Below are 18214 nucleotides of genomic sequence, written 5' to 3' on the forward strand. Positions count from 1 at the left end.
ACCCACACACCCCTTCACGCTACCATACATGCAGACCCCCACACCGTCTCACACACCCCAGCCATCCTCCATACCCAACCCACCCATACACCACATATCCACACATACAGCCACATGCTCCCATAGCCCCCACACCTACCCACCCCCACAGATGCACCCACATCCACCCACCCACAGCCTTGCCACAAACCTATACACTCCCCCTACACACACAATATACAAGAGTAAGACTTCATTCTAAACTATTATATACAATCACCTCTATGTACACTACAGAAATGCATGTAAAACAGGACAAAATATTTTTTGAAATCAAATTAATGTTTTAGATGTTCGCTTTTTAGAATATAATTTGGTATTTTTCTGGTTCTGAGATGGCAAAACCCATTGCTGAAAGGAGTACTTCCGGGGGCAAGGGAAGAGACTTCTGGTGGAAAAGGTCAGGGGTTAGGGGGTGGAACTTCCTATCCCAAGATGGCGACCAGGGGGCAAGGCCCCTGTCAAGGGGTGGAGCTACCCATGTGGCCCTCGACAGCTTGCCAGTACTCGGTAAGTAGCCCTCCACCCAAAATAATTGCCCACCCCTGAGGTAGAAGGTTCTCCGAAGCTATCAGGATGATCAGAGATGCACTGTCCCACATCAAAGAGGCAAACACAAACATTTACAGCAAACCTAGACCTAGAAAAAGCATATGACAGAATGGATCATGATTATATATCTGAGGTGCTAGGAAAAACAGGTTTCTCAGAGAAATTTATATGTTGGATAAGGTTATTGTATAGAGAAGCAGAGAATCAAGTCTAAATTAATGGGCATCTAATGGGGCCTTTAAAATCCATACAGAAATGAGATAAGTTTTAACACATCCTATGATAAGAGCACACGGCCGAATCTGACTGGTCACATTGCTTTCTCACTTGCATCGATGACCTCTACCTAATACAAGAAGTCTACAGGCCAATTAGGGGGGAGGCACTGTTTGATCTGGTTTTGGCCAAAGGGGATGATCTGGTGAGCGATCTGAGGATTGAGGAGAAGCTAGGTGACAGCAACCGTGACAAGCATGTGTTAAAACTAGTTTATGAAAAGTAAGAAATCTCTGTGTGTTTAAGGGGTTATCTTTCAATGAAAGAAAGTGCCTGAAGCTGGGGCTGCATGAACTGAAATACTACATCAGTTGGAACAAGGAAGAGATCAGAGATGAAGTGGTAGAGAAGAAGTAGAGAAAGAAGGATTGGACATGGTTGTTTCCCTAAACCAACAGAGAGGATTGATGGGAGGGACAGAGAGTTTCAGTTGGTTACTGAAGAAATAGAGGGGTTTTTATATGGAGGGAAGTTGCCAGTTTAAGCCCCCAGTTTTGACCCTTAATCTCACAATTCTGAAATGGAATTCTTTTGCCTGTGGAAATTCTCCAGTCCTGTAATACAAAATCATTGTATTGTGCTGCTGTATTTGGTAAGTGACTCAAACATGCAACCAAAATCAGCTATTAAAGACAATTTGTGATGGGATTTATCTTTTATAAACTCTTTGCAACAGGTATTTTGCCTTCCTACGTGCCATAAAGAGGAGGGAAAATACTTTTTCTCTCTTGTTGCAGGGAGTAGGACATGAACCAATAGCTTAAAGTTGCAGCAAAGTAGCTTTAGGTTGAATGTCAGGAAAAAACGTCTTCACTGTTGAAACAGTGAGACAGTAAAATACACTGCCTAGGGAAGTTGTAGACTCTCAATCTCTGGAAGTATTGCAGAGAAGGTTGGGACAGCCACTGATCAAGAGGTATCTAGCTGTAGCTATGTCTCTGTTCGCCTGTGGCTTTTACCATGCTTCTGGGCTTTCCTAATTGCCACATGGGGCCAGGGGGAAGTTTTTCCCCTCCTGCTACTACTCCACCTATGTATCAGGTGTTTTTTAAGCCTTCGTCCATGGCTGGGGATTTTGTGTGGGGTTTGCCAGTGCTTCTGTTGAAACCTAAACCTGGAGGTTCCTGGCTAGAGGGTCTTGCCCCTCCACTTGGGGTCAGACCAATTGCCAAATTTGGAGTCAGGAAGGAATTTTACCCCATAATCAAATTGGTATGGACTGTGAGAGTTTCTGCCTTCTTCTGTAGTGGAGGACATGGCCCTCTCCCTGGGATCTCTCAAGTGTAGTTGAACCACCCTTACAGCAGCAGGATATTGGCCACTGTGGTCCCCTTGCTGTAGCTGTGGCAGATTAGGGTATTATGTCTTGTGTTGTGTCAGGGTTGACTGTGGTTTTGCTGGGAGGTTAGACAATAGATTTGTATAGGATGGTTTGGATAGGGATGATCTAGCCTCAGGCAGGGGGTTCGACTTGATCTCTTGAGGTCCCTCCCAGCCCTACTTCTCTGTGCGCGCCAACAGGCGTGGGGGATGGGGGGAACGTGCTTTATCGGAAGCAGCAGTGCATTACTTTTACCTGGCTTTGCAGTGTCTGCATAAATCAGTGGTTCCCAACTTTGGGTTGCAACCCAGATGAGGGTTGCAGGGGACAATGCCGGTGGTGCCACATACAAAAGACGAGCCACACCATATGCCAGGAGCTCCCCTGCCCCCAGGCTGCCCCTGCCGCACTCTGCTCCCAGCAGCGGGTCGCAGCAAAAAAAGGTTGGGAACCACTGGTATAGATTCTGGTGCTTCAACAGGGCTTTTTGGTGCTAAAGCTGATTCAAAAAAGTCCCACTATAGTGCCCGATATATACAGAAGTTGAGACAGCCAGGTCCCGTTAATGCAATGCCTCTTCTGGGCATGCGCTAGGCTCAGTTTGGGAGCGTGCTGAGTTTAAAGTAAAGCATCTGCGAGCAGCCTAGAATTCTTTGATTCTCTAAAGTGACTTGATGCTATTATATGAATAATTACAGTGTTTATGTATTAGTATTTACTAAAAGGGTTTCATCTTGTCTGCTTTCATATTGCTTCATATTTTAATGAAGTAGGTACATATTTTAAAAATGCCTCAATGTTGCATTTACTTAGATCAGACCGTTAATATTAGCATGACAAAAATAGAAGGCCTCATATGCTCAAAGTTTAGCCTGTCTTGCACAATTAGCACCCAAATATGTTTCTTTACTCGTAGACACTCTCTAACAATATACAAAGCCTTTTTTACATTTGAAATATGATAATCTATTCAGATGCTAACAATTAAGTAGGAAAACGATCATTTTAGAATATTATTGATCACTGTAATACAGAGCGATTAACCATGAGAATAGCTCTCTGTGAATGTGGAAAGATTATTACTTCTAAACTATATCATTGTCATTTTTGACATCACAAACACTGAGAAAACAAAAAGAAGTTATTATTTTTAATTTGCTTGAAAAAATGTGAGGATGAAACTCAAGTGAAGATTAACTTAGAATATTTTGCACTTTTTTAGCTGGATTATCAATGATTGTGATAGTTAAGGTTCCAAGCTATTGAAATCTGCTTCCCTGCTCTGAACTAAGAAGAATAGCCGTATGCTTAAGATTATCCATGATTACAATGATTTTCTTAAATGCTTTAATAATTTGTTAGCAATAAGTAATACAACACATTTATGCCAATAAAACATTGCCATGCATCAACTCCAAAAAACCTGTAATTTCCATATACTCTGTGTGGATATGCTTACTAATTTGTTTTTAAAAATCCTGACATAAAAGGCTGCTGTTCAGTTTTGCTCCCTCTTTTTTTCAGAAGCCAAATGCAGTGTTTCCTGAGGTTCAATATTTGGAGTATTTTCAGGGTGTGTTGTGGGACCTAATATTATAGTTTCGTATACTTTGCCTACTAAACAAGTCCCAGGTCAAATTATTATGATTTTTGTCTATCCCTTCAGGTAACATCATCTTCTCCTACTTTTAAATAAGTCATGAGGTATAAAGATGTTATGTGTGTGAGCTCTTCCTTAATGGCTTAAAAAGGCTGTTTGTTTTTTCAATAGGTCGAGAACAGACCCAAGTATTATGGAAGAGAGTAAGTAATATCTTATTGCAAAATATAGTCTAATGTAAATCATCATTACTACTGTTGATGTTCAGTGAAGGCTCTGGAAGTTCACTGCATAGTCACTGTATCTCATCTGTATGTTTAACCCTGCAGGAGTGTGGGGCTAGTTTAAATTTGCAGGCCCATTTACCTGGCAGGGTGGTGACTTTGCAAGAGGCTGCTTCATTGGGTGCTCAGCATACTGTATGTGTGAACAACCTTGCTGTGGTTATTACCTTTCGTGTCTGCAGTCTGAGCAGTAACTGCACAACTCTGCTATGCCATGTTCCTATCAGTTGTCTCATTGTGAATGTGAAATAAGGAACTTTTATTCCACTTCACCACAGTATTTCTTGCTTACCTGCAGATTCTTATTTAGGTAATGCTATTTTGTCTACCTGAAATTGATGGATATGGTAGTCTTAAATTGCTGTTTTAGCCAGGAAAATGTAGTGCTTGCTATCTGTGCTGTAGTTTTAAATGCTGGCTTCTTTTCACCACAGAGATGGTGGCTGCTGCAACGTATCTGTGTGCACAAAAATCTCTTTGGAACCATATAAGAGGTTAAATGCTATTAAATATACATTATTTATATTTCCTTGTACTCTATTTCATACCATTACACACAGATGGTTACGTTTATTTCTATGTTTACTTTGCTATAAATGTATGTACATTGGGCAGATTATTTTGAAGATTATTTAAAATCCTCAAATGCCTGGCAGATTATGAAGCTGTCCCAGAGTGGTACATATGTAGGTCCCTCTAGCACATAGTATTAAGCCAATAAGGTAAAATGGACAGGTCTATCTACTAAACTAATGTTAGAGGTACACTTGTTTGTAGGGAAAAAGCATTCTTCCCTTGATATATTTAAGCAATTTTGATGATCTAGACCCAGTAGTCATAAATAAATATGTGGGCAAATTCCAGGCAAGGAGAGAAAATTAACATAACGTATCTTCAATTTCAGTGGAGTTTCTTTTAAAAAGCCCAGGATGGTTGTGGCTGTTTAAAAAAAAAAAAAGAGGAAAGAAAAAGATGGAGTAAAATTCTGAAAAGTGTGTTTTGAAACAACTTTGACTGCAAATAAAGATGCGCTTTGTTTATAGATTTCACGGTATGATCTCAAGGGAAGAAGCCGACCAGTTATTAAGTGTTGCAGAAGGAAGTTACCTTATTCGTGAAAGTCAACGGCAACCTGGTACTTACACTTTAGCATTAAGGTTGGTAATTAGTATTTCATTTAAAAAGTTATAAAATCTAGATAATGGTGGTAATATGTGAACCTCAACCACTTATTTCCTTTGTACATTTTCTTGGAATAGTCAGTGTTTAATGAAGATATATATTTTTACCTAGTTACAGGTCAGTATCATTAGAATCTGTTAAGACTTCCAGCATGAGATTAATATTTATCATTTGAAATGTTGAGATAAGTATTTACAGCTGATTAGTTTTATTTTCCTATAGATTTTTCCTCCTTTTTCTCTTCTGCCTTTGGTTTCTAATTCTGCCCACAGATAGCCACATGGGAATGTTGAGAAAGGAGGTGAACAGGAATTAGAAGGTGCTTCCGTGTTCTTACATCATTCAACCAACTTTGTAGCAGTGCTGCTCCTTCCCTGGTTGCTTGTTTTAAGAGCCTGTCTGGTGCTCTGACTTCTGTTTACCATTTATTCAGCTTTCTGTGAACTAGTCTGTATACCTGGACAGTTCTGACCTATCTGGGTATGCAAGCCTACCCACCAATTATGTATATCTCTAATAACAGAACTGGTTTATATCCTCAATGAAATAGGCAGAGTATGATTTTATGGTGTCTAGTTACTTTGCTTTCAGAGATAGCTTATAAAATGAATTGACTTTTCAGTTCCATTTCAACTTATCTGCAGATGTCTCAGATCCATTTTTGCATGTGTTTAGCTTTAAGAGCAAGTAGTACTTCAGGAGAACTGCTAGGGTGGCACTGGTCCTGTTTATTAGCGGCCCATCCTGTTTTTAAGCCCTTTGTACCCTGTCCATTTCTGAACCAGAAATGGACAGCAAAAAGTCCTGTTTTTCAGTTCACTGGTGGAAATACATGTCAGTCACTTGTCCTCATGATTCTATTGGCTGTGCCTAGAGGTAGGATGGTGTGCAGCCTGGAGGAGAGGGGATCTGAGACAGCAAGGAAGGGAGGGAGGTGGTGGCTCCACCCCTTGCTACTGATTGGCCAAGGGGCCCATTGCACCCCCCCCCCATGGGGGTTGCACCCCCAATGCTGATTGGCTGAGGTGGTGGCAGTCCCACCTCTCACCACTGATGAGCTGAGGAGAGCTACCCCTCACCAAGGGGCTGGTCAGTATTCTGGAGATGAGTCAGTGGCTGCCCTAAGGACTGTTCTCACATGGTTAAAATGAAGCATGGGCTTAAAGTGCTTTCCCAGGTCAGCAGACACCTTTTCACATATCAGTAATCAGACACATTTTTTTCTCAGGCAGATTATACCAGACAAAAATGTATCTAACAAATCTGAATTTTAGTTCATTTCATTTTGTGAAGTACCATAAATTATTTTTCCTACCCTTTTGGAGGGTCAAGATTGTATTTGTTTGAATCCCACAACTTGGGTGTAGCAGAGAGAAAAGTATAAGGAGAGAGGAAAAAAAGCAACCTCCTCTTCTATTCTCTTATTGTCTAGATTTGTATGTAATATTTTAATGAGTAGATTGTACTTTACTCATGATCTTTGAGGTGTAAAGTATCCACAGTGTTTTTAACAAAATTTAAGACCATTTTTTTGCCACTACCTTCCCCTTCTTTGGACATGATGAAGTGCTATTCAGTCTATTAGTAACTATGAAGAATATTAAAAGCAAGTAAAAGGGATAAACCATGCACACCACATGCCCCTGGAGGCTGGGGGGGCATGGCAACTGCCCACAGGTGGCGGTGGCAGAAGGCAGTGGGAGGTGGCAAGCGCCAACCACTGCAAATGCCACTGGTGGCAGCGGCAATCAGGGACTGCCTACAGATGCTGCCGGCAGTGTCAGGGGGGTGGCGACAACCAATGACCACCTGCAGGTGCCTCCAGCAGCGTTGGCAGCACTTTTCGCAGGGGGTACACCACCAATCTCAGGGGGTGCACATGCACCCCCTATACATTGCCAATGTGATAAAAAATTTTAAACCCACTTTTTAAATTTAATTTAAAGATTTGGCTGACAAGACCTTTGGACTATTGCTATTCATTTAAAATAAATGAATATCTGTGAAATTCTAAAAGACTGGAAAAGTGGTAAAGTTCTGCTGATACCTGAAAAGAGCAAGTGGGATGGACTGGGTAGCCATAACCAAATATCCTGGCATCAGTCCTGAGCCAAGTAGTAGAAAAGCTGTTGTAGGTTAGATATTGGGACCTGGATATCTGATATTTAGTACATCTGATATCTGGTTATGGCTACCCAGTCCAACTCACTTGCCCTTTTAAGATTACATAGAATGGCCTGCAGCCATTTCAGAATCTGAGGTCTTCAGTGAGATGACTAAATAATTAATCCAGTTTACTAGGAAACTGTGCCTAAGTACGCATATAGCATGAGTGAAAAATGTTGCTTCCTTTCTGGCCTTGTTCTTGCAAACAAACCGATTCAAACTGATGAAACTTCTGTTGTCTGAAGAACAAGTTGCAGTCTCCAACAAGCTTAATTTTTGTGAGCTTTTAATAACATCCAAAACTGCTTGATCACATCACAGCAAGCTCTTGACCCAAAAATTATGAGTGCTCCATTAGTCGTTCTGCGTAATGCCACCTAAAAGATGGGACTTAAAGAAGGCTACATGGGTCAGCTAGTGAAACAGTGGATAGAAAAAAGGGGTTTTTTCTTGAAACATCCCATCCTCTGATATCAGTGTTCTAGATATTCCATAAAGAAACAGAAACTTTGCTTTCAAAAGTTAAGATTTACTATTGTTCTCAACAAAGGCCAACTGATAAATTTGCCTCAGATATCTTGAATACCAGCACAGGACAGGACAAGATATGTTGAAATGCTAGTGAATACAAACAGGAGTCTCAGTAATATTTATCCAGCAAGAGCTTATTTTTTGGATAGGCTGGACATCTGACAGAAAAAAAATATGATTCATTCTGGGATTGTAGAGAAAAGGTAAGCACACTTTGGGAAATTTGAGGTAGAGATTTTAATAGAAGTGTTGAGTCTAACTAGTGCAGAAAAATTTTAAGGGAAACAGTAGCTGCTGAAAGTTTTATACAGCAAAAATAGAAATATGATCAAAAAAGTAATAGTTTGCATTGTTGTAAATGAGTTTTCTTAAGAACGCTTAAAAATAAAAAAAAGGACTGCCAAGATATTTCTCTCTCCAGTAATCAGACTAACAGGGACACACTTATATTGATTTGTAATAACATATGTGAATCCATTGGTGGTATTTATTGTGGTGTAATGACTCGCTTTCACTCTAATAAAATAAATTCAAAGATGAAAAAGAACTGTTGTTTTAATGGCTAATCTAAAGGCAGAAGTTCTGTCACTGAATCCTGATCCTGGAAAATGCACGGTGCTTTATGGCCAATGGGGAATTGTGGTTGTTTGGCAGCTTGTAGGATTGATGTAAGCCAATCAGTGCCTTTTTTTTTTTAATATGCAATTGTTTCCCAAGCTGGCAGGTAAAGTATTAATACATTAATGCCTTTACCATTTCTGTTACAAGGTAGAAAAAACTGAAAGAAACTCTTGAAGACAATGGAGTATGTTTGATCCTACAGAAAAATGTAAAGTAGCTCTCCTCCTGATACAAATTTGTTTCTGCTTGCTTGGGGAAAAGTTTTAATATTCCAGTTCCAAAATAAATTTTCAAGTGACGGCAAGGCTATACTTAAGAGGTAATTTCAGTAGACTTTAACCTCACAGAAAAATTCTTTCAGCTTTGCTATGTTCATTAGTTAACATTTGCTATGTTACTAGTTTATTTGATAGAAATTTGCATTTGGGAGTATGCTTTCAAATTGAAATGTTAAAGGTAAAGATGCCACTTTGCCATAATTAAGCATTTAACTAATTCTGGTTTTACCAAGGAAAATGGTTTTTCTTGCTGCTTTCTACTACTAAAGCAAGTAAAATAACGTGCTATCTTGGTCATTTCCCTCAGTTTCCCTCGATATTGAGTCTGAAAGTGTTTTATTGTCTTTTATACCTTAGCTTGTCATCTTGCCATCCTTCCCTATGACTGGCATAGCATCTTTCTGATCTACCATTCTATCCAGTGCAGAGGATTTTTTTTACCAGGGTGCCATTGCATATGGCTAGCTTTCTCCTTTAAAACTTTTACAAGTTTCTTGTTCACTGTTAAAACACTAAGTACTTTCATTCAAAAAAAGTACCATATTTATTCAATTCTAAGACAAGGTTCCTTCCTCTCCCCCCACCTACTCCCCCCAGTTTAACTTGGGGAAAGAAGCCATTCCTCTTGGAATCAAACATGAGGTGGCCATGGAGAGCAGGACAGGCAGCTGCGGCTCTGGCCCCAACCTACTTCAAACAAGTATGTGCTTTCCTTACACTACTTGAATTTCACTGTTTATCTGGTTGTACTACAGTTTCATCCACTGTACTAGGTATGGGTGTACTGAATACATGGGCAACTGGTGCCTTCTGAGTTAGGGGAGGCACTTGCCCCCCCAGCAGCCAGTCAGCAACCAGGGAGAAGGGGGGGTCCCCTGTGGCCGTTTGCGCTAACCCCGAAGTGGCACTTCTGGGTTGGCATGGTCATTGGCCACGGAGGAACCCACCCCCCCGGTCATCGCAATTGACCGTAGGGGGGACCATGAGGATCACATCTCTTGGCGCCCCCACTCCCTGGCTGGCGCTCTCAGGGGGAGCACCAGCACTCCCTCCTGCCCCCCCTGGGAATACTGGCTATAAGGGGGCGCACCAGCACACTCAGGGGGTGCACGTGCACCCCCTATGCATCGTCACTGATTGAATAGTGGGCTTATTAGAATAGATTGGCAGAGTTGTGACCATTATGGACAGCATGTACTTTGATCAGTGGTTCTCTGTCTTTCTGGATTTGAGGCAGCCCTTCATAACTTTTGTAAATGAAGTGCTGCTCAATATCAAAAACCAAAATTACATATATTATAGTACCTACCTCTTTGCAGAGGGGCTGGGCAGTGGGATGCAGGATTGTCTAGGCAGGGACAAGCCTGAGTCTACTCAATTTATCTCCTCACACCTTACTCTCTCACTTTGGTTGAGAATCTCTGGCTTTAATGGATTAAATTTGCCCCATTTCTGCACTGCAACTTTTAGGTTGTTTTACTATAGTGCACAAGGGGTCTCTCTTGCCATGGTGATTGTCAGCAGTCTGGTGGCATACACAACAGTTGTCTTAAAGAAGAAATGAGGGCAGCGTCTCAGTAGGAATCCTTAAGGTTAATGTAAGGGACAGAGGCAGTTAACAGTAAGTTCAGTGATTCATTGTAGACCATTGAGACAATAGTAGCTCCTGTTTGCTGTACCAGGCCAAGTTTTGCCACAGCAAAGAGATGTTATACTTGGTCTTCCAGTGTGCCTGTTGTCTCCTACCAATATATCCTGTAATTTTTGCAAGAATGTTGTCCTAAAATGTGTTTTGCATTTTTTTGGCACATTGGGGCATTGCTTAAAAAGGGTAGAACTAAAGCTAGGTTGTTGTGATGGCATGCACCTTAACTTTGTATTCCCTATTTTCAGATGTTTAAGTCTGCATTGCCTTACTACATTTCCTGATTTCAGAGTTTTAAATTAGCCACTATGCAGTTTCTGAAAAGGCAAGAGGCACAACTATACCATCTTAGTTCTGCATTGATGAATTTTTGGAGTATTTTCTCATACAATAATTTTTGTTAGAATTGATCACAAAATTAGTGAATAATAAGAATCAAAAGGTTAAGAATTGTTTCTGTGTTCACAGGATTGAAAATTAAGCCATTATTCATTTTTATAAACTTTTTTGAGAAATATTTTAATTAAAAGATTAATCAACATAGAAGTCCTTTGCTTGGCTTTGGCTCTTTTGCATCTTTCCCACAATGCAAAGCAACGGTAATACGAGTCTGTGACTACTCTGAGAGTTACCTGTGTGTAAGAAGAATACCTAGGAGCTGTGAAACCAAGATAACTCAAATGTGTGGGGCATTCCCAGAGAGAGCATGAGTATGCATATCTTATGGTGATTTCAAATTGTCAGTACAGTCTTCAGTAACCAGCTGTATAGGCTGCTTCTGGACAGAGCAGCCTAGAGACCTGCTTTAGCCATATCCCCTTCCGGTTCCTGCACCAAGCTCAGGCAAAGCAAAAAAAATCTAGACCCCTGTGAACAGAAATTTTACCAATTCTATTTCCTTTGATAAAGGCTAATGGACACTAGACCATCTGTGTAAATCTGAGCAATTGCTTTCCTTCTAAATTGTTGAACCATGCTCATCCTGCAGAGGGATGTATTGTATGTAGGAAGAGACCACCCACGGCCCTTCTCATTCTGTTCCTAACTCCTTTGCTCATTCACACCTTGTCAGACTTTATTCACATAACAGTGAGCAGCTCCAAAAGCTATTCAGCTTCACTGTTTGAATTTGCTATTAAAGAGTTGCACTTCTGGAACAATCAAATCCAAGTAAAAGACATGGAGTATAGTGTCAACATCACAAATCCCACCTGATGTTCCAAATGCACAGGTAAGTAGGGTTAACACCAACTACAGAAGGAATTGGTTTGGCTCTGTGTCAGTAAAAAAATACCAATCAGTTCTACAGTACACCAGCTTTGTTAACTTTGGGAATAGATTGGACAACAGTACTGGACCAACACTGGAAGTACAGCTAAAATAGGCAAGTCATGCTGTCTGGTTTAGGGGGTTGCATGCTGAGCTCTGGGCCAGTAGGTTTTCAGTTCAAAGCTGGGCCTGGGCACTGACCATTACCTGGGCTTGGGGCGTGCAAGAAAATTATCTCCCTCCCAAGGTGGTGCAGTCGCCTACCCTGGAAATCTTCAAGAGGACCCAGTGATTTTCTGAGGTGCCTTCCAGCCTCACAGTCTGTGAATCTATGCAAGCAAAAGGGGTTCTCAGTTTCTCTTTCCTAATCCTGCTGCGTTTTCCTTCCTTTTTTCTTAGTTGTTAGGATAGCCTGAGGGACGCCCTAGCGTAGGGCTAGTCCACACTAAAAATGTAATATGAACTATGTTAGGGTGTGAATTTAAAGTGTCATTCTTGTTCCTAAATAAATCCATGTGTAAACAACCCCTCCATGCTGGCCTGTAAAAGCGTAAGCCAAAAATGCTGTCACACTCAACGTAACATAGGCCAGGTCAACTTTTCCCCTTTGATATCAACAAATTGGGCATATGATATAATAAGCCCTTGTCAGCTATGTATGCCACTGTACAATCATGCTTGTGCTATGGATAACCCATCTTTGGGTGTTGTGGACTTGTTTTATTACCAGAATGGCTCCATGTTTAGTGATTTGTCCTTTTCTGCACCCTTCTCTAAAAAGCTCAAGCCCTTTGCAAGTAATTACCTAAATCTCATTAGAGTTCTGTCTCATTATAGATCTGTATGTGGTTCTCTGGGGAGCATCTTTCTCAAGCACATGCTGCCCACCCACTTCTGCTCTGTGCATGATGTCCTGGAAATGAAGTAGTACAGCCAGGTTGTTCCCCAACTCTGCTCTCAAGCGCTGGTGACAGAAATCAGAGTTGCACTCAGTGATTTTGCTGCCTTATTTCAAGGTTTGGTGTAGGTAGAGCCACAGCAGGCTATGCTTTAGAGCTGCACCCCCAGAGTGCTGTGGAAGGTGACAGATATACCCAATGGGTGCTTTGTTGAGATAGGACAGCCATGTTCCTATGTGAGTGCAGTTCTCCTACAGTAGACATAGCCTAAGTTAGGGGTGTCAAACATATGGCTTCCTGATTGGATCTGGCCCACGGAGCTGCTCTACCCAGCCTCCTGCTTTACCGATAGGCTACTCAAAGCTGGGGAGCATAGTTTGACACAGAATTCAGAGTTCTTTGGCCCTGCTGGCCATGGCCATTGATGGTGAACTCAGCTAGCTGCCACTGCCCCCAGCCCCTCCTCCTGATCCACTTCTGCCACCAGACACCTGCCCCTGGACTCCTCACTGCTGCTGGACTGGTTGCCGCCACAGAGAGGGCCCCTATGCCTCAGGCTGTTTCCAACCCACAAGGAGCCATGCAGTTTGAATCTAGCCTGGGGCCCCAGGTGAGTTTAACAACTCTGGTGTAGGAGGTTTGATTTAAGAGACTCAATCTTTGCCCGAGCACTAAGTAGCCACCAGAGTCAGTAATAATATTAAAAAAAGAAAAGAAATTAATGCTAACAGTTCGAAGTCAGGTTTAGAAAAGTACACTTCAGATTTTTTTTAACGGCTGCCTCTGTGCTATTGTCAAATGGGCTTTCCACTTACATAGGGAGCTGCATTTTGATTAGCCCTGACTGGAGGAAAGTAACCGTTGCTATTCAATTATTTGGCATCTTTACTGTTTTTCTTTGAGACTGAGTGCTCTTTTAAGGTGACACATGAAACAAGTGCATTTTTGTTTAAACTCAAGATAAAGGATTACTCAGAGTTTCTCTCAAAGATAGAAGTAGATTCACAGGGAAAAAAAAAGAAAAAGATAAAGTAAATGCTTTTGTTTGTGTGTGTGTTGAAATTAAAAGCTGTACTTCAAATGAAATTGATGGTCGGAGCCTAAGTAGGCCTGCAGAATTGCATCATTTAAGGTATTGATCAGAGGAGAATGATGCGGAGAGACAGGAAGAGCAGGGAACACCATGCGTCAAAATATTATATAATTCCATCTCTTAATCAGCATGTAGTTTCTCATATTTTATTTAAAGAGAATACAATGGCAAAATTTATTAACTAATTTTAAATAAGAAGATGTCACATTTTTTTTCAACCCTGAAGTGAAGTTTTAAAAAATTATCACCGTTGCATATGTAGTCTCTATCGGAGAGTAAAAGTATTATAAAATACATTGTGATGTAAATTAGATATTCCCAGTGGATTAAAAGAATTAGAAATTCCTAATTAATTCCTGCAGGCATTAGATCTGCTTTAAAGTCAGCAAAACAGTGAGACCCTGCTTAATGCCAGGTCCTGTAGCTGATGATGATAACAATAAGACATCATTCACAATGTAGCCTTTTGTGGTCAAAAACTTGTTTAATAATTAAGAGGAGGATAAAAAGGAAATACGGAGAGATTGTGCTAGTGGTAGGCGTTGAAGTGTGATGGTACTGTGTGTTCTTTTGAGCTGATATCTGCTGTAGCAGATTTAGTTGGTTACCATGGTTTCCTTTCCTGCAAATCCTATTGTTGCAATATTGAGAATAAATTGAAATAAGGTTCAGCCACATGATTTTTTTTTTAAAAGGTAATTCTGTTAGTCCTGATTATGAATCACAGGTTTTGTTTACACTGTTGGGTTTCAGTACATTGGAAAGTAGGTGGCATCAAGACAGAATTCTTAAGGGAAGTTAAATGTTAGGAAACTTAGTGATCCTTAGTTTGTTTTACTGATTTTTTGGTATACATTATACAGGAATTGAAAAAATGTTTTAATGCTCTGAACACTAACAAGAATCCTAAAATGATAAAATGGTATTACAAAATATAATCACTAATATTCATTATAAAATGAGCCTTCAGCTAGACTGTACATAATCTCACATCCTATTAATGCACTTACTATACAATACTGCAAAAGCATCTTTTAGATTTTGTAGGACAATTTCTTGCATTTTGGAATGTTGGAGTTTTCAAAAGATATTTCATGATGTTTCAAGGAACACTCATGGGTGGGGGGTGGGCTCACAGCCTGCCTGCAACAATGCAGGTGGGGGTGCTTCAGCAGCCACCCGCTCCCGAGCCCTCCCCCCCCCCCCCCCAGCTAGCAATTGTCAGCAGCAGCTAGGAAGGAAGGGGAAGATGGAGACCCCCCCACAATGCAGCCCCTCCCCTCGCAACTACCCCTGCTGGGGTCTTGGGGGGGGATCCAAGCTGGGCCCATAAAGCAGGGGGGGATTCCACTTCCCACTCCCTCCCCCAGGTCTGGGTGCAGCAGCCTCTGCTGCTGTCAAGAGTTGTAGGGGGTAGGGCAAGGAAGGGAGCCCCACCCCCGCCTTGTGGGCTCAGCACAGCTCTCTCCAAGACCCAGTAGGGGTAGCTGGGTGGGAGACACACCCAGCAGCAGAGACTGCTTTCCCCCACGTCCCCATTCACCCCTTGCAAGCATCTTGACAGCAGCTACCGTGCCTGGACCTGGGGTGGGTGGGGAAGAGAAACAGAGCCTGCCCCCCTCCCCCCCCCGCCCGGCCTGGCAGGCCCTGTCCAGCCTGGCTTCCCCTGCTGGGGTCTTGTGGGGAGCTGCTCTGGGTCTGTGAGTGGAAGGGCTCCATTTCCTGCCCCGCCCCGGCACCCTAGCTCTGAGCATGGCAGCCTCTGCTACTGTCGAGATGCTAGTGCAGGGGGCAGGGGAAATGGAGACTCCCTGCCATGTGAGCCCAGCCCAGCTCCCCCCCCCCCCCCCAAGATCCCAGCAGGGGTAGCTCTGGGGGGGGCCATGTGTGGCAGGGGGGGGTCCTCGCTTTCCTCAACCTCTCCCCCCACCTGGCTGCACAGGGAGGAGACAGGTTTTCTGTCCCCTCTCTGTGATGGCCCCAGGACGGAGATGGGCTGATGCTCTCCCCCATGTGAGCACCAGTCCAGACCTGCAAAGTCACATGGGATGTGGGCAGAATCACCCCAAATTGAACCTCACAGGGAACCTGTACACGGGTTCCTTAAGGCACTCTGCCCCAGAGTGCCCCTGTCATGAGATGAGAGTTAAATTTTTATGCAATTGGCCATTTTAGAAGTGCTTTGCAGCCATGAACGTTTGTTGTGTGATGTCTACAGAGTGCTTTCAGGGGCCTTATTCTGCAAAATATGTAACTTCTGTACACACCCCAAGTTGCGATCCTGCAAAGGTTTCAATTACAATATTTTCATTAGATTTATACACCTCAGGATAAAATTAAGCATGTCTTTGAAGGTTCAAGGCCCAGGACTGCAAACGTCACATTGCTTAGCACAGTAATTGCACAGACAAGATGGAGAAAAGAGGCTGAATCAAGGGAAGAAAAGAATAAGTGTTTCTTACTTGTAGAGCAACTTATTTTGTGAAGATGGATGAATTATATTTTTAATTATGAACTATAGCAACAAAATTAAAGTAGATATTACACCTTGATCCATCTTCTGCCTCATACAGGAAAAATGATTCAGAACACTCTTAAGGTTATTGGTGTGTCTGCCAATGGTGTGCATAATTACATGTACAGTATAGGCACACAGCTGGGTGTCCATGTTTGAAAATCTGACCCTCAACATCATTATTCAGAGGCTCCATTTAGATGAACAGAGATAGTTCATATTGCTTGCTTACGTTTTAAGCTAATGCAATAGCATACACTGGTTTTCTGGAGGTTATTTTTACATAAGAACCAAAATATTTTTTTAAAAAGACTTGAGTTCTGCAAAAAATTAATCTTTCCTTAGAGTCATATAAATAAGCCATGCTGGCTGGGTCAGACATCACACCAAAACGTTTAAAATTTATCAGCAATCTTAAAAACAACTGGATGTCTATTTAAGTTGTCGTCCTATAAAGAGAATTTATTTCTATGAATAGAATTACAAATTAAATCATTTACATGTAAATAATTAAATAATGTCTGCTCTATCACCCAGGTCAGCTGGATGAAAGGACTAAATGTTAAGTTGGCAGTATAGATAATATGATCTTAAAGGTTAGGTCATCTCTTAACAGTCTGAGAGGAATGTTTAAAAAGATTCTTCGATTTGCAAATACTGAAGCTCAAAGTTTTCTTCAAGGAGACAAGAATTTGAGCACTTTAAATCTGAAAGAGATTCATAAGTAGAACTTCTTTGCCTACTCCATGTCTGTTTAGAACTCCCCTTAGGAATTCTGTGCGCATCGTGAACTAAGCATCTGTATGTAGGTATGTATGTATTTGTTTATGCATGAAAGAAAAGCCGGGATATTCCTTCTTCTGTTTCATTGCACTATTACAATAAACCAGCTATGGACTATAATAAAATAACCTCTGAGAACATCCCTTAGCCATAATAGATTAAAAACCCAGTTAGAGTGCCTTAAATGCTTTCAATGTACAATTGTACAGTATTCCTACTATTCTGGGTTGTAATTAATTAATCCCAGTTGTATTAATCATGGTAGAAGACGGCAAACTTCCTAATGATCAGAAATTTACTTGGCCTATTTTAGTGTACAGTGTATTAAATGAGAAAGTGTTAGTACACGTTATATAGACTACTCTAAGCCTGATTAACCACTACATCCCAGGTGCATCTACATGTGTGCTTCACTGTGTAGTTGATTGATTAGCGCTGTAGTAAAGCATCACATCTACACATACAGTGGTATTAGGGCGCAGTAAATTAACTAAATCCATCATAGTATAGTACTGTGCTGAAACACGTGTAGACAGTGACAGGCTGTCTGGGGCATGAGGGTTCTAAGGTGCGGGGGGTGCCTGCTGCCTAGCCCTGCATTCTAGTACTTTCATGCCTCAGCCAGTCCCAATGCCTCCAACCAGAGCCCAGAGCCTGCCCCAAGCCTGCTGCCAGCCCAGGGCTGATCCACAGGGCTCAGACTGCTGCTGTCCTCGGTGCATGTGGAGATGCTGCACCCGAGAGCAGCCAACTCCGGCAGAGTTTATCACATTGTCTTAATGGCACGTATAAATGCACCCCCAATGTAACTCCCTGGATTCCAAAGGAGTTCTTGTATTGTTAAAATGGAGCAATCCAGAGGTGCATCCTGAGTCTTCCAGAGAGGCTAAGCACTGTACAGATATGGTGGAAGGCATAATCTCTGCCTGGAAATGCTTATCCCATAATAGGAAAAAGAGGTAAAAAAGGAAGGGGAAGAAAGACAAAAAAGTGAGAAAGTGGTCAAAATGGCAATTGATTTGATAGTTCTGTTGCAGGCTTTTTAACAAACACTAGTTGCATACAAACAACCTGTCCTCAAGTCTACTAAGCTCTTATTGGCTGGTTTCTTGTAGGTGTTACAGAAGATGTATGATTGAGGAGGGGGTTTCTCTTTGTCT

General features: G+C 41.7%; 1 protein-coding gene across 6 annotated transcripts in view; it reads left to right on the forward strand.

Moving 5' to 3' along the window:
• The window catches only part of CHN1 (chimerin 1), a 167299-nt gene that overhangs the window by 55162 nt on the left and 93923 nt on the right, over positions 1-18214 (forward strand). For all 6 annotated transcript variants that reach the window (XM_059727269.1, XM_019480361.2, XM_019480360.2 and 3 more), the window contains exons 4-5: positions 3960-3991; positions 5116-5229. In XM_059727269.1, the coding sequence (XP_059583252.1) occupies positions 3960-3991; positions 5116-5229 (146 nt within the window). The remainder of the gene's footprint in view (positions 1-3959; positions 3992-5115; positions 5230-18214) is intronic.

Source organism: Alligator mississippiensis, chromosome 4, assembly GCF_030867095.1.
Source record: "Alligator mississippiensis isolate rAllMis1 chromosome 4, rAllMis1, whole genome shotgun sequence".
In the NCBI taxonomy this organism is placed as follows: Eukaryota; Metazoa; Chordata; order Crocodylia; family Alligatoridae; genus Alligator; species Alligator mississippiensis.